Source organism: Aythya marila (genome assembly GCF_965140915.1).
Source record: "Aythya marila genome assembly, chromosome: 7".
In the NCBI taxonomy this organism is placed as follows: Eukaryota; Metazoa; Chordata; class Aves; order Anseriformes; family Anatidae; genus Aythya; species Aythya marila.
In genome coordinates, this window is record NC_139048.1 from 15,130,232 (window position 1) to 15,151,678 (window position 21,447).

General features: G+C 35.0%; 1 protein-coding gene across 5 annotated transcripts in view; it reads left to right on the forward strand.

The window, feature by feature from the left end:
* Nucleotides 1-21,447, forward strand: part of ADGRA1 (adhesion G protein-coupled receptor A1) — a 278,100-nt gene that overhangs the window by 139,852 nt on the left and 116,801 nt on the right. For 3 of the 5 annotated variants that reach the window (XM_082765151.1, XM_082765152.1, XM_082765153.1), the window contains 4 exons: nt 3,238-3,436; nt 4,810-4,959; nt 8,296-8,457; nt 13,714-13,926. In XM_082765151.1, the coding sequence (XP_082621277.1) occupies nt 3,238-3,436; nt 4,810-4,959; nt 8,296-8,457; nt 13,714-13,926 (724 nt within the window). Of the gene's footprint in view, nt 1-3,237; nt 3,437-4,809; nt 5,028-8,295; nt 8,458-13,713; nt 13,927-21,447 lie in introns of those variants that run through there. The other 2 variants (XM_082765154.1, XM_082765155.1) reach the window with 2 other exon arrangements.

Genomic DNA, 21,447 nt, shown 5'->3' on the forward strand with positions numbered 1-21,447 from the left:
TGTTTGTTTTTAATTTTAAAACCCCTAAACTGAAAAAAAAAATAATAATCAAGGATTCTTTAAATTTGGCATTGTTTTAGATTGGCTCTAAAAACACTTCAATGATATGCATAAAGCTCTTAAAAATAAAATATCATTACCTGCTTGACAATAACACTGATGTATGATGGCATTCCCATTGAGAAATCAGGAAGGTAATTTGTTACCAGGCGAATTAGAATAAGAATTCAGCTTGAATAGTTAATTAAAAGGAAAGTAGCTGAGAGAGGAAGCTTTTCTTAAACACCAGAACTTTCTGTACATACTTTTGACTTTAAAACTTCTAATTGGGTCTTTTAAAGATATATACACCTTCATAGGATATATATCCTATGAAAGGTGTATATATCCTATATATATCCTTCATAGGATATATATCCTATGAAATAACAAATAATGTCATAAAAAAATCTTTTTGATAACAACTTAATGCACATGTGTGTTTTGTTTTGTTTTGTTTTCCATAAAATTACATCTTTTTATTAATAAATATATATATATAAATTCTACAGACCGTGCTAACACCAGGGGCATTTTTGTCATTTTATATAAACCAAAAGAACGAGAGTGTGCTTTTCTCTCCCTATTGATCACCTTTCCAGAAGTCTATATAAATTTATTTTTAAAATGTATATTAAAAGGATGCTGAGTCCATAGATTCCTTTAGCATTTCAAGGGAATGAATTTAGAATTATAGGGAATTTATCAGGGTCAAACTTAGCATTAACACTTGAAACTATTTCAAAGGTTTACCCTCAGAGATACAGATATCTCACCAGTAATTTTTCTTAGAAAGGTCTTTGAAGTTTTGATAATGCAGCAAGTAGAAAGGGTTCCAACACAAAAGCAAAGCTAGAAAGAACAGTTCTTTTATTGGGAAAAAAAAAAAAAAAGGAAAAAGAGAAAGGCATCGGCTGTTAGGTTCCTTTAGTTCATCAGCCTAGGTGGTATTTATAATTGTATAACTGCAGTAAGAATTAGGCACTCTGAGTCACAATGACCTGGCCTTATGTACCAAGAGTTTTTCTCTATGATGGCCATCTTTTGCTCATATTTTGTTTTTCAGCTCAGTAGAAGAACATTCTGAAATGCAAACAGTAATGTTGCATTGCCCTATTATTCCTAGTCAAAAAGGCCAGATTCTGCAATCTGTGCTACGACTTGATGTGCCTTACTTTTAGAATAGCCTGTTTTAGTTTTACTTTTGAGGTATGGTGTTACTCAGTGTGGCCCAATTGAATTAATACTATTTTTTTTACTGAAATAATATTTCATCTCAATTGAGTCAGAGTCAAAAGGAGAATATAATAATATTGTACATATTTCATTTTTGTGACAATCCTTTCATGTTTCATTTTGCATCAACTTTTCATATCACATGAATTATTCTAGTGACAGTTAGCTATGACATAAAAATACTTTTCTTCTTACCTTTCCTTTTTTGAAACTAGGAAAACATGTAAACTTAGCCCCAAACCTGTCTGTGTATTATGTAACAATGTCCAAATGGATTTGCCTCTTATAACTAACAGGGATTTATATGTATGTTTGAGCAAACCTTGACTGTCAAGGTGTGTGCCAGTGTGAGGCTGAATTTTATTTTATTTTTTCTGATTGGTTGCTTTCAGTCATTACATCAGTGCAATTAAAAACAAAACCACATCCTTTCCAGACATGCTGACTGGAAGATGATATTCTTCTGTTTTTGTTTGATTTCTTTTAATTACCTAATCCTGCTACGTCCATACTAGCCTGAAAATGGCAATGGATAATGGATTTTCTTTTTCTTTAGACAAACGATCCCAGATGTGCAGTTCAAGAGAATGCAGCAGATATAAAAATAGTAGTATTGCACAGTAGACACAAGAAATAAATAGAACAATTCTGGCTCCTCTTGAATTATTGTTTCTTTTCAAAGACTGTCTGTTTTGGCACCACAGTAGATAAATCATGTATACCTAATACTTAATTTTTGAGGGCTAACTCCTTCATAAGACATAATCTATACTCAAATTATGTTTATTGGTTTCTGATACATTCAGAATTTTTTGCTTCTCAGGGCTTTGCAGCAAAAAGGGCCTTGTGATATTGGGTCAAAATGCAAAGTAAGATTGTCATCTACATTTTGAGCCTTGACCTTTTTCAACATTTAGCAATAGTTGTTCTATGCTTAGTGGACTTTCTGCTCTGCTTTGTGCAATCTGCAAAGGTGAATGTAAGGAAAACACATCCTTTTCTTTTTCCTTTCCTTTCCTTTCCTTTCCTTTCCTTTCCTTTCCTTTCCTTTCCTTTCCTTTCCTTTCCTTTCCTTTCCTTTCCTTTCCTTTCCTTTCCTTTCCTTTCCTTTCCTTTCCTTTCCTTTCCTTTCCTTTCCTTTCCTTTCCTTCCCTTCCCTTCCCTTCCCTTCCCTTCCCTTCCCTTCCCTTCCCTTCCCTTCCCTTCCCTTCCCTTCCCTTCCCTTCCCTTCCCTTCCCTTCCCTTCCCTTCCCTTCCCTTCCCTTCCCTTCCCTTCCCTTCCCTTCCCTTCCCTTCCCTTCCCTTCCCTTCCCTTCCCTTCCCTTCCCTTCCCTTCCCCTTCCCCTTCCCCTTCCCCTTCCCCTTCCCCTTCCCCTTCCCCTTCCCCTTCCCCTTCCCCTTCCCCTTCCCCTTCCCCTTCCCCTTCCCCTTCCCCTTCCCCTTCCCCTTCCCCTTCCCCTTCCCCTTCCCCTTCCCCTTCCCCTTCCCCTTCCCCTTCCCCTTCCCCTTCCCCTTCCCCTTCCCCTTCCCCTTCCCCTTCCCCTTCCCCTTCCCCTTCCCCTTCCCCTTCCCCTTCCCCTTCCCCTTCCCCTTCCCCTTCCCCTTCCCCTTCCCCTTCCCCTTCCCCTTCCCCTTCCCCTTCCCCTTCCCCTTCCCCTTCCCCTTTTTTCCTGAACACCAAATACTTTCTTACAATTAATTCAGAATTAATGTGTGACCAGCCAGACTTCAGCCTGTATAAGTTTGACATTTTCCAAGGAAACAAAGGAATTCATTGTAGAACATAAGGAGGTGAAATTTAAAATAGCCTTTTTTTTTTTTCTTCCCTTAAATATTATGCATATTATTGCTCTATTGTAAAATGCCTTTGAAAAGAAGATTTACACTGTGGGTTTTTTGTTGTTGTTGTTGTTGTTGCTGTTGTTGTTTTTTAAATTATTATTATTATTTTTATTATCATAGATGGCCCAAAACTTTGGCTGGGATAACTGCTTACCATCCCTGTCTTCAGTATTCATTTAACTCCATTGCCTTTCACAACGGTGCAGAAGAGTCTAAGGCATGGCGTAAATGTAATCGAACTGGACACTGGGATGAAGAAAACTATTCTGAATGTCCTTATTCACAAGAAGTAACTCAAGTTCTTCATGCTTTCAGTCAGGTAATGTTATGAAATGCACAGTTTCCTTTCTGTAGTACTGGTTTTACTGAATAGCTCGCAATAGCTTGCAAGGAAATGTCTGTTCAGCCACAAGCTTGTGGTAGCTGGTAGCTGGCCTTTTTTTTTTTTTTTTGAATCACGATGCTTTTTGGTAACTGATGTTGCAGTAGGAACAAGTGCACAGCACACAGCATTTATTGCTTTTATTTTGATGTCTTTTTTTTTTTCTCTGTGTGCCTGGAGACTAGATGACCATTAGTAATGTTGGCAGGGTCATCAGTGTTTCATTTCAGTTCTTTATTTGTCTACCCTTCCTGCATTTTTACTAGAAATACATCAATTTCTCTTGAAGTCCTATATCAGAGTTCTGTTGACTGGAATTTTGTTTTCCCACTGCTGTTGTCCCATAATATATTTAAACGAGCTGTGGAAATGAAGGCTACTTCAGAATGCCATTTTGATATCGTCCAAGGGAAGAAAAAAAAAAAAAAAAACATGAAAAATAAGAGCAGTAGTGTGTGATGGTTAAGAGAGGATGAGGTAAAAATGCAAATTGATGAAAATGCATGAGGATAAAAGAGCACAACAGTGAATAGCATGGAGGATGGCATAGACCTATAACTTTTACCACTTCCAATTTCCTTTGTAGTTTTTTCCTAACTAGTAGTGCTAGATACCACAGGAAGTTTGTTTTCAAGTGTATTCCTATTTAAATAGGAATAATTACTGTATTAAGAGATCCCATAGAATTATAGGATAAGAAAACAATTCTGTTTGGTTTCTGCACTCCAGTAAATCCTCCTGCTCAAAGCAAGGTAAGCTATACGGTTAGGTCAGGTTTCTCAGGGCTTTAACTGCTTATATTTTCAAAACCTCTGACGATGGAGGCTGCACAACCTCCAGGGGAAACCTATTCTAATGCCTGACTATATCCTTACTGTAGAAAACATTTTCCTCATATCCAGTCTGAACTTATCTTCTTTTGGCGTAGTAAAAACTATGCACCACTATGCACCACTGAACCCTCACTGATACCACTGTTGTTGTCATTAATGATCTAATTATGTAGGCAAGGCAAGATTGTAGGCTGGTATAATACTTTGAGGCCAGTTTGTTCCAGTCCAGAGAAAGCAGACATGCAAAAATTTTCAATATTTGTTGACATGTGGTGGTGTCTGGAGATGACAACAATGAAATCTGAGATGTAATGCTGAAAATACAATATTTCACTGAAATTTATGTTTATGGTACTAGTGATGCATATAATTCCATGTGAATTTATAGAAAGCATTATACAAATGGATGGGATCTCCAGTTTTTAGAGAACAAAGGTAGCTGATTTATTACACCTAGCAATTCTCATGTATTTTCAGATGCACATCAATTTGACGACTGTGCTTGAATTTTCCCGCCAGCTGACAGCCTACACGAGAGGTGCTTCCCACTTTGCGGATAAAATGGATGTAATATATTTGGCTTATATAATGGAAAAGTTAATTGTCTTCGTGGATGAAGTTGAAGATGTAAGATATCTTCTGTACGCTGAAAAAAAATTAGAAGTGAAGTCTTCACAGATGGTCCTAATCTTAATGTATGCAGGCACACACTGGAGCTTCTAAAATTGCTTGCTGGTATTCTGGTTGCAAACATTCTGCATATACTGCTGTGTCTTTCTTTATGTGAGACAACTGAGCCATCTCATCTGATTGACAGAGGCGTTACTGCTAAGGAATAGAATTCAGTTTTCAATAAGCCATGGCTTTAGTTTTCTTTTTCGTTTTAATTTCCACCATGACTAACATATTAGAATGAACTCAAGGTGCTTTTCAAGCTGGCCACTTCTTTACCTTTATCTAGGAGTTACTCATGCTTCTCTTGTTTTCTTAACTGAGTTTTGAAAGCATGTAGAACTTCATGTAAAGAGAAGAAAATGTGTCTTGAAGTACAGATTTCCACAGACAATTTTAGCAAAATTTATGGCATTTTTACAGGGAAGTCTAATCAGAGTATGCAAACCCCTATGGGAAAAATAAGTTTTTATAGAGAACAGTAATATTCATCATAGTTTTTACTGTTAATTGTCAGAGTAACTGCTTGCATTAGATTTCATAACCTGTATTTTTTGTACATATGATAGCTATAGTTAAAGCATTTATTTTCTTTTGATTTGGCAATGTTCATTCCATTCTGGCTTTGGGGATTGTAATAGTTAACATTTTAGTGACAATTTGAAAAAGCCTCCAACTTAAATTTCATCATTAAAGAGACCTAAAATGTTTTACTAAGTGCTCTCCAAGAATTGTTTCAAAGCTACAACTCTATTTCAACCTCCTAGTTCAAAATCCTGATAAGATCTTACTGCTTTCTGAATAAAAATAAAAATAATTTCCCACCCAAAAAGAAATATTTGGATTTATCCATAGAGTCTCTTTATTTTTCACATACTAGCAGCTGGTGCATTCCATTATGCATTAAAACTGAGCATCATCTCTAATTTCTTAGTTGATTTTCAAATAGGATTCATTTTCTGGTTTTCTGTACTAAAACAGCTCTATCACCACCACTTACCTCTACATTTCTAATTTCATAATCCCGTATTGTTTTTGTAATTTAGAACATTCTCCTCATTTGTCTCTGTTGTCCTCTTCTATTTTGAACTTTATACCTGTCTCTCAAGTTCACTAAACAGGTTCTTTGTTCACTGAGCACTTTACTAACACTCATTTCTTAACTCTCAATCATAGGGTACAAACATACATGTAAAGTTCAAGTGTCAGTAACTTCACCCATGACATTTGAGTTATGGGATCAAAATTAATTTAATGTAGGGGAACATATGGACAAAGATAGGTTAATTTGGAACCAACAGCTCAATAAATGGGATCAAAATAGGATGAAAATGGGATCAAAATTAATTTAAAGTAGGGGAACATATGAACAAAGGTAGGTTAATTTGGAATGAACTAACAGCTCAAACAACAATTACCTAAATCATTAGAAATTAATGTAAATACATACAGGGAGGTTTTCTGTGATTTATCAAAATAGTTTTAAAACAAATTTAGATAAACTAGTACGGCTTTCTTATGTGTTTTCTGGGAAGTGCCATTCCTAGCCAGCCCTGGATTACACATTTTTAGAAGACCTAGCTGTACTTTGTCCCATCTGGTGGTTAACTTCTAAAGCAAGAAAGCTTCAACTGCTTTGGGGACATATTTGCAGTATACTGCAATTACCAGGAAGATATACATGTATTAGTCAAAAATTTTGTATTTTTTCATGTCATACCTTATACTCCAATAACACATTTAATTATAGTATAAATTACTTTCTCTTTATTTCTCATCTTTTGTATATTTATAGTCTATTGTTCTGCCCTCAGTTAATTATTGCTTAGCTGATTAGTCTATGCTTTAATCTTTTCTTATAAATCATTTCAGCCTCTTAATGTGTTTTATAATTATTCATTGTATCAATAACTCTATTTGTCACATTGTCAAATCCATCTAGAATTACCTGGTAATTACATTCTCAAAAATACATTAAATATTTCAGGAATAGTCACATAAAATTTCACACAGTCTCATTACTTCTCTTTTCTTTGAAATGCATGTGAAATGTATGTATTTTTTATTGCAAATGCAGAACTGACTTCATAAACTGTCATTCCTTAAACCTTTTTCATTATTGCTGAGTTTCTTTTTTTTTTTTTTCCTCACTGAATTATCTGTGCATTTGTCTTATTTTTATGTTTCTATTAGTTTGACTTTTTAACCTCTTGAGCTTTTTTTAAGCTGTATTTCTCTTGGTCGTTTTTTTTTCTGTTATATAACTTTGTATTCAGGTTTGTGTATCTTTGTGTATCTTTGGCATATCTTTGTTTCTTAAGTAACCATAAACCTTCAAAAATAATGGCAATGTTAATTTTGAAATCTTTCTCAAAATAACTTTTAAAATTTTAAAAAGTAAATATTTTAACTTCAGTGTGAAAACATCACCAAAAATATTCACAGTGGTATTTATTCTTTCTAAATGTGATATACTAACATTTTGAAACACAGGCATACTTATTGAAAACTGCAAGGTATGACCAGGCACAGACAAGGATTTATCCCTGCCTAAAAATAGTTAGTCACTTCTAAGAGGAGTTATTGCAAGAGTGAATCAAAACTCACAAAGCTACAAGCCCATACTTTCTGTTTAGCCAATTTCACACAGGTTCCTCGTTACCAGGAAGACATACATGTATTAGCCCGAAATTTTGTATTTTTTCATGTCATGCATTTATTCTCCTATAATACATTTAATTATAATATAAACTTCCTCTTCTTATTTTTCACCTTTTGTTTATTTATGTTATTCTGCTGTCAGTTAATTACAGATGTATCAGCACCTGAATTAAATCTCAAATATATCTACAAACTATATCTATATGTCTATAACATTTTTTTTTCCCAAATATATTCCCTTTCCCAGCCCCAAAGGTTCTTTTATTAACCATGAAACAATTCTTTAGAGAGGTTTGGCCAGTTTTGCTTAGTTTAAGAAAGAGGTTAATAATTCTGGGATTGCATTTTTCACCCAATGAGAGACATTGGTTTTTGTGGTGCATCTTGACGTTAAGCTTTAAAATTGTGAACCAAAAAGCTTTTCTTTGAAGGCAGTAACATTTTTCTTTCATTGCCATCAATTTTGCAGTCCATTTACTTTTCTTAACAGAATCAAAAGTATCTTTGAATGATGGCTACGAAGAATACTATGCCTACTTTTAGTTGTACTCCTGTGCACTTATATTCTATTTTTATGTCTTGCAGAAAATACTGTGTTTTGTTTTTTTCTTTGTTTGTTTTATCATTCAGATTGGGGATGCTCTCATTGAAATTGCTAGCAATATAATGTTGGTTGACGATCATGTGTTGTGGATGGCTCAAAAAGAAGACAAAGCCTGCACCAGAATTGTACGATGTGTGGAACATATTGCAAATCAAGTACTGACCAGCAACATTCAAGTTATATCAAAGGTATTTCATAAAATTACAAAGATTTTTTGTAAAAATATATTTTTAGATGTTATTTTTCTTCACAATTTTTACTACTGACTTGTATGCAGAGAAGGGGGGCAAGACTGTATATAAACTAGGTACACAGAATAGCCCATTTATGTAGATACACTTGGATTGTTTTTTTTTGTTTGTTTGTTGTTTTTTTTTTTTTTCTGAATATCACTAATTGTATTAAAAATTCTTTTTCCTGAATTTGATTTAATGCATCCATACAATGTTCACAACTTCATATTTCTAGTGTTCTTAGTATTCACTCAGTTTCTATTTTTCTTGTCACTGTAGTATCTGGGTTTATTTTGAAAGGGATAAATTGAGTGAAATTTTTTTAATAAGAGCAAAGACGACATGCTCCCTTGTCACCTAAAGTTTTTAATATGCCTTTCAGAGAGGAGTTTAGAGAACACATGCTTAAAGAATTGACAAAATGTTCAAAAAAAGGTGTTAATTATCATAAAGATAATTAATTTGCAGATATTTTTAGTTATTTAGAAGCAACCTGTAGCAGAATGAAGTAACTGTTTTTTTTTCCTTGGTCTTGACTTACATGATGAATTTGACATTTGGATACTGAAGGGTATATTTGATACTGAGAAACTGTCTGTTTCAATGTCTAAAGCTTAGAAATGCATCTAAATCAAAAGCTTGAAAGTTATCTTTATCAGAGTTTTAGTTAAATATTTCGAAGTGTTATTGCTCCATGGGTTCATTTGCCTGCTTCCTTGATTTTAAACAACCTTTATTATTTTCTCACTGTCCAACGCAGTTGAGAAATGCAGGTGAAGCTACTAGAGGTGAATTCAGTTTTAGTTTCAGATATGCAATAAAGTATATAAAAAAAAAAAAAACAAAAAAAAATGAACTTAACAGCATAATGGCCTTAGTCCCCTCTCTGTATAATTTTAGAAAATCAATCTTTCCACTTGCAGAATAAAGTCATAAAACACATTGGATAGGTTTTTTTTGTTTGCTTGTTTTGGTTTGGTTTGTTTTTTGTTTTGTTTTGTTTTTGTTTGTTTGTTTTGTTTTGTTTTAAGAATAATAAAATAATATGATTATTAAAATAATTTAAAAAGAAAATATCTACATAAAATAATCAAGTTTGCTACAAATATTTATATCAATGAATGATGCCTTTATGATTTGCCTTTTAGAAGTCTTTTGCAATGTTTTCTGCAATGTCTTTTGCAAATTTCCTAGGGGTTCTCTATTGCTTCATACAGAATGGTTGGGTGCAATTTGTAAATAAACAAGGCTATGAAGGTTTTTTTGGTGTTATCTCCTCAAATATCAAACACTTCTGTTCCTCCTGGAGATTAGCCAGCAAACTGCATGCAGACATTGCATCTGCTTTCTTTATTTTAGAAATCGTCATATAAAACCCCCAAATCTTAAGTAGCTACTACTTCATAATAAGGTTCCTGAAAAAATGGACCTCAATAAGCAATTATGATATACAATTGTATATCATATGGACGACTGTGTTCCCTGTATGTTGAAAAGCCACCTGGGAGTAACTTCTGCTGTTACTCCTTTATCATTTGTGAAAGACAAAAATGGTTTTCGAGTTCCATAAAGTTTTGGAATGACTAATTTCAAGGTCAGAAAAATGCCATGATTGACACCCTCATTTAGACCTTCTTAAATCTCATTTGATAGATACATTCTAGAGGTATATATTGTACATACATACTTAAAGCTACTAAAATTATACTTTATTATTACTAAATTATACTTTATTCTATTAAAATTATACTTTAATAATCATGTAACAGTTAAAAATAAAACAAAACAAAATATTATTTTTCAGTACGGTATTTAAAATTTTAAAGAAGTCCTGTGGAAAAGAAGTTTATGTCAGAGTGGCCTGAGGGCCTGGGTCTCCCCTGCGGGTGGCAGGGCTAGGCCTTGCCAGCCGGGGCCTTTTCCACTGCCCCCAGACAGGGAGCAGGGCAGGGCAGGGTTGCCCCAGCCCAGGCACATGTGTTCAGTGGTGGTGATGAGCCCAAGCAGGGAGCATAACGCTGCTAGTCCCTGTGAGGCCTGGTGATGGCAACTGGGTCAGGTCGCAGCCCTGCGATTGCCAGGCTGGGCTGTGGCAAGGCCCTGGTCAGTGGCAGGCCTGGGGCAACATGGCTGGCTGGTGGCCAGGCTGTGACACAGTCACCACACTGCTCAGGCAGGCATCAGTATTGTTCTGAGGTGCTTCTTCACTCCAGCATATATTTCTGTGTGTACCTGTCAGATGTGCAATATGAGAAGGAAGCCTTCCCATGGATGACAAAACTTAACTCTGTAGTCCTGTCAGGAGTGTGTAGCTGCCTTCAAACCAGCCTCTGAAGGGTTTTAATTTTACTCTCTGCCTGATGAAACTTTTAGAATATTGTAGGCTAATTGCAAAGTTTTTGACTGTTTGGTTGGTTGTTTTTGTGCTTTCACTTTGCTCTCTTCAGTGCTGTTCTCAGCTTACCCCTGTAAGGAAACCCTTTGGCCATTCTGCAGTGTGATGCTCTTATGTGAAACTTAGGAAATGGGCTCCACATTAGCATTTTTTATATCTGCAACACTTATATAAAATTAACTTGTGTTGTTTCCTAACACGTACCTTTCTGACTGTTGCTTGTTTCCATGGATATTTTTTCTCTGTGTTCATCTGTATCAATTTAAAGCTCGTTTTAGAGTGCTATGTAAGGAACACTGTTTTGCGTTCTGTTTTATGCATTTCTGTATGCTGAGAATGGTGTGTTCATAATATTTGAATGTTGTCAGGCCTTTATAGGATTATTTGTGGAGTGAAAAGATTTATGTTTAAAGAATTTCCTACTCTTTAAAAAAAACAAAAACAAAAACATGGATTTTATATGTGAAATCACCTGAATCCTCTATACAACATTATCTAGCTAACATTTGCTTATTAACCTTCATCTCACAAATGTGTAGTAGGAAACCAGTGCTATTTCCATTCTACAGCAGAAATTTGAATTTCTGAATACTTAAATGGCTATTGCCAAGGTTCAAGAACATGTGTTTCCACACAGAAGTTTTAACTGAGGCAAGTGGCTTGATTCTGGTGATGTGTATCACCAAGCTGAGTGGTGCAGTTGATACAACAGAAGGAAAGGATGCCATCCAAAGGGGCCTGGACAAGCTTGAGAAGTGGGCCCATGTGAACCTAGTGAGGTTCAACAAATCTAAGAGCAAGGTGCTGCACCTCCATCAGGGCAGTCCTGGCAATGAGTAGAGACTGTGAGAAGAACTCATTGAGAGCAGCCCTGCAGAGGAGGACTTTGGGGTTCTGGTGGATGAAAAGCTCAACATGAGTCAGCAGTGCATGCTTGCAGCCCATAATGCCAACTGCATCCTGGGCAGCATCTACAGAGGGGTGGCCAGCAGGAGAGGAAGGTGATTTTCCCCCTCTGCTCTGCCCATGTGAGTTCCCAGTTGGACTACTGTGTCCAGGTCTGGGGCCCCAAGTACAAGAAGGTTGTTGATCTGTTAGAACGGGTACAGGGGAGGGCCACAAAGATGACCAGAAGGCTGGAGCACCACTCCTATGAAGAAAGGATGAGAGAGCTGGGGCTGTTTGGCCTACAGGGTAGACTCCGGGGTGACCTTATTGCAGCCTATGAATACTTAAAGGGGGCTTATAAAAAAAGATAGGAAGTGACTTTTTGTTCAATCAGATGTGGTGGTTTTACCGTGCTGAGCAGCTAAACCCCACAACCGCTCTCTCACTCCCCCTCCTTTAGATGAGGAGGGGGAGAAGTAAAGCAAAGAACAACTCACGGGTTGAGATAAGGATAATTTAATTAAAGGGAAATAATTATAATAATTAAATAAAGACTACCATGAACTAAACAATTTAACTAAGGGGAAATAAAAGGGAAAGGGGAAAAAGGGAGGGGAAAAAGGGAAAAATAAAAAGAAGGGAGGAAAACAAACAAACAAAATAAATGAAAGCTATATGGAAGTGCAGAGGAAAGAAATTACTCTCTACTTCCCACAAATGAGCGATGATTGACCACGTCCTTGAAGCAAGGCCTCAACGCACGCAGCCGGTGTTTGAGAGGAGGACCGACGTCTTCTCAATGACAGCCCACCCCTCCCCTCTTCTTCCTGTTTCCACCTTTTATTGCTGAGTGTGACACCACATGGTATGGAATATCCCTTTGATTGGTTTAGGTCAGCTGCCCTAGTGATGTTTCTCTCCTCACTTTTTGCCCACCCCCTAGGAGGGTTAGAGAAAGGCCCAATGCTGTGCCACTGCTGCTTAGCAGTAGACACAACACTAGTGTGATAACACTGCTGTTCCAGCTACAAGTACAGAGTACGGCACTGTATGGGCTGCTGCTGGGAAAGTTAACATTCCAGCCAGACCCAGTACATCAGATAATGACAGGACAAGGGGGAATGGTTTTAAACTAAAAGAAGGGAGATTTAGATTAGAGGTTAGGAAGAAATTCTTCACATAAAGGGTGGTGAGGCACTGAAACAGGTTGTCCAGAGAGCTTGTGGATGGGGTGTTCAAGACCAGGTTGGATGAGTCCCTGACCAACCTGATCTAGTGGGTGGCATCCCTGCCCATGGTGGTGTGTGTGTGTGAAACTAGATGATCTTCTATGTCCCTTCCAACTCTAGCCATTCTATGATTCTATGTTAACAGTATTCTGCAAACATGATAATGGAACATGATCTGCAAAAATAAAAAAAAAATATATAAAAAAATCAGAAATCAATCAGTCCACACAACAAATAGCTAAGCATGTTTCTGTTTCACTTCTGAGGCAGACAGCACATCCTTGCCCGTTTTTTAAATAATTCCTACTACTGCAGTTACTAATTCACTTAATATGTATATGCTTTAAATTGGGATTCAGTCTGTTGAAGCTGATAATGATACAGTCGCAAAACTGATACAAATTGAGAGACAAATTAAGTCCTTTTGTATATTTACTTGCTATCCTGTCATCTGTTTTTACTTATCCCTAAGGAATTTTCAAGCAAACCCTCTGTACTGTTGTAGAATTCTAGATCTTTTTTTTATTTTTTAAATAAATTCAGTTTTCTTTCTTTCACATATGCATGTGTATGGAAAGCAATTGTACGTGTACATGTACATGCACAATCCTTTATAACATACGTATAGTAAATACAAAATGCATGTATAATGTAATAACGCTTAATGAGTTAGCAACATACCTGCATCTTTCTTGACAGGTATCTCATAATATTGCTCTGGAGGCCTTTATGATCAAGCCATCAAGTTTCATAGGAATGACCTGCACTGCTTTCCAGAAAATATCTGCAAATTCTGACAAGTTGGTGCATGATTTGGGAAGCTGGGAAGCAGATTCCCATTCTGATCAACATTTAAATTTCAAGTGCAACACTGGCAATCTGAATAGTTCCTTGGTGAATTCTTCTACCAGGGTAAGTCAGTACAGTTGTGAATATAACTTAAGTATTTTAATGTGTTTTGAGTAGAACCTTTAAGCAGAGTACTGATTTGGCAAATGTATTTTATGGGTTGTTGGTGTTGTAAACTGGTTTATAATTTCAACATTTAAGTATCCATAAACTAGGGTATTGGGTGCATAATATTTTGTTGTGCTAACAGATATCCACAAATATAATCAGGAAGAATGAAGGAATGCAGGATGTGAATAGAAGTGAGTAAATGTCTTGTGCATTCTGTGTCTGGGTCAGTTCTGCAAACAGTTCTGACCCAGAACAGTTCTGCAAACTTTTCAGTGTATAAGCAACATATTTGAAGTAATTCAGGAATATTTGTTTTAGTGAGGTGCTCTCTGGATTTCAGATTTCAGAAATTTGTTAGTCTAGGGAAATTATCTTTACTTCCGCTAAATAATATTATATTCTCTATTTTCTGAACTATATACAGAGGGAGAGTGTTACATAGCAGTTTTTGAGTAGTAGCCCAAGAAATAAAATAACAAATAAGCCTTTTAATAGAATGTACTGTTATTATCAAATAATGAAGTGGAACAATTAAATTCTGATCTAGCAGGAAATGGAATTTTACATTTGACTGAGCATGTTATTAAATTTAAGTATTGCAGAGTTTAATTTTTGTTATCCATCAGCTGAATCTCAGTTTAATAGGCTTATTTCTTTAAATACTTAGTATGACAAAATGATACTTTTCTGGATAATACTACCAGTGTATTGAACTTTGAAAGTATTTTGGTTAAAGTTATTTTCTCTCTGTTGCATTTTAATCTTATATAAAGATGAGGCAGTGATGTAGTAGTTTGTGCTTTCAGGGTCTTCTAGTAAAAAAGAGCCATTCTTAATAATGGAAGAATTTGTTAAAATTTGTTACCTGCAATGTAATTCATTTCCTCTGTGGACAGTGTTAACATCTCTGTCTATAAGATAACATAGACAGTTTTCTCTTAAAAGAGACATACAGAAGATGAAAACCAAGTATCAGAGATCTAAAAGAAGATTTCTGCAAGAAGCAACCCTGAAATGCTCTGCAATGTATGGGATATGTTTTGTCAGTACAGAAATATACGTGGAATTACGTAATTTGGAAAGTTTTCTTTATCATCTGTACCAATATTGTTCTTTCAGAAACTGAGTAACAGCATTTCTAGTAAATGCATTTCTTGAAAGTTTGATGTTCAAGCACTGGTGTCTCTCTCCTCTTAAAACGAATTGTATCATAAATACAAGTTTCCCATCTCTCATATCAGCATTCATATACCAAATACACAGAGCAAGGCAGAATACATGTTTGAAACCCTTTCTAAAGTGTTAGCAGAATGTTACCCTATAAACAGCTCAGTAAAATCTTTCCTAATGTATTTTGAACCTACCTGAGTTTATACAACGTACAGAAGGAAGACTACTATGTACCCAGAGGAAGAAGTTAGAATGTAGAAAGTAAACTTACTTCCATGCAAAGAAATTTTAAACTAATTTATATTTATTCTGGCAGAAGTCACGTTATTAGATAGATCACTTGTTATCACATGTGTGAATTTGTAAATTTTGTAACAGCGCATTACAGGAGATTCAACTAAATGTTAGTTTCATGGCTTTAGGTTTTAGCACTAAATGTGCTCAGGTTTTAAATGAAATATGTGAATAAATAAAATATATTCCTTTAACCAAATCCTGAAAAACAAGGGGTTTCTATTCATTTTTGTTCTCTGAAACTTTTTGGCTAAGAATTCCTTTAATTTATTCTCAAATGAGTTGCATTCCTTATGTTATTTTCTTCACTGTTTAATAGAACAATCTGTAGAAATGTATATGCTAACAGAAAATAGGATTCTTTATCATCATCCACAAGCAAAATTATTTCTGTATATTCTCACAGACAAACAGTAAACCTACCTGATTGTGCTATGCAAAATTCAGGAAAATAGAGAATTTGTGACGGAGGTGGGAGTTCCTAGTTTCCAATGTTTAGTCACTGTATTTTAAAGCACTCATTACTCTGACTATTTAGAATGTCATTTTAGATGATGAACTTATTCTTAGAATCTTCCTCTATTTAGCACAGGATTAATCATAAAGAAGAAAAAAAATCTAGTGAAAATCACCGAGTACAAATGGTGATTACAACTTTAATTTACTTCTAATAAAAGCATAAAAAGTTGTCCTTAAAAAAGCTTATTAAATGAGAATGTTTACATTGTTTTGTGGTAAAATTCATAGCCCTCTTCAAATGTACAATATTGTAAATCATCTGCTTACTAAGCATAAACAATTTTTTATGCCGTCTGTCTTTTGATAGCCAATTGTACTAATAAATTTTTAAAAGTTCATAAAGCAATTAGTGGACAGGTGATGGGAGAGAACTGAAACAGATGATCACAAACTCTCCTAATAACACAATCAATGCTTTTATAGTTTGCCCATAGTGATATTTTCAGGCACTTGTACAAATGGATATAAATTTAGTCAGTAGCTGTCTGTTCATTTTTTAGAGTTTAGACGCAGATCTAAAATCCCATTTCTGCCATCAGTAGTTGCAGCTTTCACTGCCCAACTGGACTCCTGGATGAAAAAAAAAAAAAAAAGGCTCAGTATCACAGAATCACAGAATTTCTAGGTTGGAAGAGACCTCAAGATAATATAGCTTCCTGTTTTATGATACAGTGGCTTGTATTTTGATACTGTGGTCATTTCCATCTCTGATTAAATTGGCTTAATGGCATCTTCCCAGCCCAAGACTCCAGTTTAAGATCATGTTACAAAGTGCTTCCAAAACACTGTCCCATGACCTGACTGTGCTGTATGGATATCACAACAATGGCACACAAATAGGTCTGCTGTAACATTTGAACTCAGACAATGTGAGAACAGTTTATGAAATTTTATTACCACTGAATATGATTCCATCGTCTGGTTTCCATCAGACCAGTAGTATGGACCTAATCCCTGTTCTAGTCTGATCCTGGAAATTATCTCCATTGTGTAAAGAGATCACTTATACAGTTAATCCTTCCTCTACCTCACTAAAATGTCAACATAAAGTGAATTTTTAAGCCTCCTGTCTATCACAGACAAACATGTAGTTTATAGGGGACTGTAGACTCAGTATTCACACTTGGACTTTGAGGAAATAATTTTATTAATGTAATTTACAGTTTCAGCTTCATTGCTTGTTTAAAAAAACTTGTTAAATAAAAAGTTTACTTGTTCATCTGACACAGGACTGAATTCAAAGGAGCAAACATAGCCTGTATGTATATAATCCCTAATTTCTGAAATTCAAGTTCCACATAATATGTTCCATGCATTCCGTTTAACTTTTCAATTCTGTTTACTTCTTTTATTTTTTCTGAGCCAGAGTGGCCTTTTGATTTGTCAGATTGCATTACAGGTGATGTCCATATGCTAAAATGTTAAAGGTTAAATTGGTACTATGTTTGGTAGTAGATATGCTAATCGTGAAGAAAAATTCTGAAGTTCTTTGGGAAAATCCTATGATCACTTGCTTATACCACTTTCAGACATTATACAATTTTAGAAATATTTTCGTTACTGAAAAATATACGATCAGTATGTAAATATATATATATATTATTGCATAAAATCAATATGAATGTCAGATCATACAGAAAATCTATAAAATTATAGTACGTTCATATGTAAAAGTTAATAGGATTGCCAAAAATAACTTAATGCAAGGATTTCCACTGCCAGCCACTACTTCGGGCTAGCACAGAAAGTCCCAAAGAGGAACTGTGAAGGGAAAAGTCTTAAGCTGTATAGGACCTATTTCCTAATAGGTTTTATAATGAAAGTGCCTTTCACTGCAATTCAGTGTATGTAAAATTCTCAGAATCTTTATAGATAATTAATTGTATCCATTTAGAAGCTGCCTAGTAGACTGTGCAATAATTAACTTTCTCATTAATGCAGAAACTAAGTCTTATATAAATAATAATTATGATTTATACTAGAAAAGTCAAAGCCAGACTGTTAGATGTGCAGTTAGGTCACTGGGCCTGTTCAGCCTGGAGAAGAGGAGGCTGAGGGGAGACCTCATCACAGTCTACAACTTCCTCGTAAGGGGGTGTCGAGAGGCAGGAGACCTTTTCTCCATTAACACCAGTGACAGGACCCGCGGAAATGGGGTTAAGCTGAGGCAGGGGAAATTTAGGCTTGACATCAGGAGGGGGTTCTTCACAGAGAGGGTGGTTGCACACTGGAACAGGCTCCCCAGGGAAGTGGTCACTGCACCGAGCCTGTCTGAATTTAAGAAGAGATTGGACTGTGCACTTAGTCACATGGTCTGAACTTTTGGGTAGACCTGTGCGGTGTCAAGAGTTGGACTTGATGATCCTTAAGGGTCCCTTCTAACTCAGGATATTCTATGATTCTATGATTCTATGATAATTTTGGTGATTACCAGTGGATTCCAAAATGATTTGAGGTCTCTTCCAACCTAGAAATTCTGTGATTCTGTGATTTCCTATGGTATTTCTACAAAAACAAGTAGTTTTGACTCTAAGATTTGAACAGTACCTGCAGTGACAGCATTTAAAAACTTATCTTCCAGATTGTTAGATTATATATTTTCATGAACAGACATGTATATATATTTTAATTACCTGTGAACCTGTTTAAGGAAAGTATTTTCATTCAAGCATATTCTTAGTGTTACTAACTTCATTGAGTTGCTTATACATTAAAGATACTTTTTTTTTTTTTCCATGCTGAGAATGCATGCGTACAGAATTTTTCAGGGCAATAAGATCAGCTAAGGAAATCTAACACTTTAAGTAATGTGTAGAATTTGTGAACTCAATTAAAATGTAAATGAAAATACTTTCAACAACTTTCACAGGAATTATCTGCTTTTAACTAGTTTTTCTGGTCCAGTCTGGACATGTTCTCCCAGTCTGGATATCTCTTCATTCACTTCTACACTAAAAAGATTACAAGAGACTGAAACACATTTGTGCAGAGAAGATTCACATAGCAATTTTGCATAACCACATACATCTTTTTTACAAAATACAACCTGAAATACCCAACAAAATACTGCTATACTACCTACAATATATCAGTTGGATCATGCTACACTATATCATTAGGATCATTCTGTACTTCTTCTTCTAGGGTGTCATACATGTAGCATGAATTATGTTATCAACATTTCCAACATGATTTTCTCTCATTTCCCAGCATACATCACTTTTTAGAGAGTATCATGGCACTTCTGTCATCAAATATGATGAACTTTGAGTATGTCTGTGTAAATCTTGTAACAGATTACTACAAGATTATCCTTTTTTTTTTTTTTTCTTTCTTAATCTCTACCTTTTATGACTGCAGAAATAAATAAAAAACTGCCTAGTGGAGCAGGACACCATGAAAAAAAAAAAAAAGCTATTTTCTCAGTTTACATGTATGGCATATTACCATGGCTTTGGCTCAATTCTGATGGACATCAGAATTTCATCATAGTTTATTTGGGTTTCAAAGTATCATTTCTCCAAGTATTGCAAAAAAAAACATGATTGTATATCCATACCAAGACACTTCATTTTACACACTAGAGTTTGTCCCGTTCATTTTGCTTTGGGAATTGTCTACTTTTGCCCATTTTCCTTTTTACCTGCCCTTTTCTTTGTGTGCTATGGCACACAAAGCATTTTGCTTTTCTTATATTGGATATTGATATTGGTTTGGGAATTTGCTCTGGGAACTTATTCCCATAAGTTTGCTTGGATGTAAATTCTTTATATTGATTTTAGAGATTCTAGGTCTGTTTCTTCTTACTCTGTGGATAGTTTGTTTGTAACGTCACAAAGGTATATCTTTATGTAATAATGAGATTTTAAAGTTTATTCTATTTAACCTGCTTCCATTCCTGAACATTTATTCTATATACTTTTTGTTTTGAAAAATTAGTTTTAAGTATTATCCTATAGTGACTTTTATTGTGACTTAGAATCTACCTTGACATATAGTGTCTATTTATTCAATATTCTGAATGACCATATTCATTATAATTACTTTTTAAAATACTGTTTTTAGATTATTCTTCAGTCTTATACATGAAATCTGGGAGATACAGAAAAGTCCAGAAAAGTCACTGCTGGTAGCTCTCTTATTAAAGCCATTGTTTCGTTGTTTTAAAATAAAATCTGTATCAACTGGAAACACTTAGTACTAAGAAAAGATCAGGGAAGAATTTCCACTTATTTTGAATTACAGCCATGTAACATAGGAACTAGTATTTTCTGTGCAGGTATGAATTTGCTTGAAGGTGAGCAGTGATTGTACACTGAGTACTAGCTATAGAAAAAAATAAAGCGTCTGTCATTCAATTGGTTGGGTGGGTTTAACTTCAAAATCAAACCCAAACAAGACAAACTGTCCCTATCTTTCTTCTTACAAAATCCTCAAATCAGACATTTGCATATCTGTACTTTTTACTACTGTTCCTTCTCAAAAAATGTCTTTATTTATGTCTTTCATGACATCTTCAGTATACATATAGTTTGATGTTCTGCATTCAGTATGCTTTCTTTACTCTGCACATACTGCCAATGTGTTTTATGATGTGAAAGGCTATGCTGCTATTTCTAAACATGCAGAAAATGAAATAGCTTCAAAATACTATCTATGCATGTGCAACAATGTCAAATATAGTACGCACACAGAAGGGTTTCTACAATTCTTACATTTGTTTAACATATACTAATGCAATGAATGCACATTAGGTTCTTTTAAAGTAGGAAAAATGTATCATTTTTTTTCCTGTTTTATATGTGGTTTCTGCATAAAACAAACTTTAAAATGTTTCATTACAAGTTCATGTCCATCTTCACTTATCATGCCCTGTCTTCAGCAGATGAAGACTTACTCTGCAAATCACATCAGTCACCTGGATGTGTTTTCTGTATTTCACTGTTTATGGTATTGATGTTTCTGATACATATATTATATTTAAAACTTATATATTTTAACTGATATTAAGTTCTCCATTAATGCTATGTACAGTTTAGATTTTTAATTTGTGTACCTATGAAGAAGAACAAAAGGACTTGGAAAGTTACCAATTTGTGATATAAAAAACTGTTATTTCAACTCACATTTGCTTTCCTATGAAACAATCTTCTGTTTCTGGACAGGCACTAGTCGTATTGATTTTATGTATGCATTCAATATATATCTAAGAAAGATGCTCTCACTTTCTCATCCACCAGTTTTTCTTCCGATTTTCTGCACCATCCTTGTTATGGAAAAGTTCTCTTTGGGACTTCTCAAAGGGCATTATAAGATTAGTTCCTTTGTTAGAAACAAAGGAAGCAAAATTACCAGACTTCCTCATATGCATTACACTGTTTAATAATAGTTTGTATACTAATTAAGATAAATCTTGTAACAGAAACACATTGACACTGTAACAAATAATGCAGTAAATTAATTGTTAGATTATATTTTAAGTTGATTTAG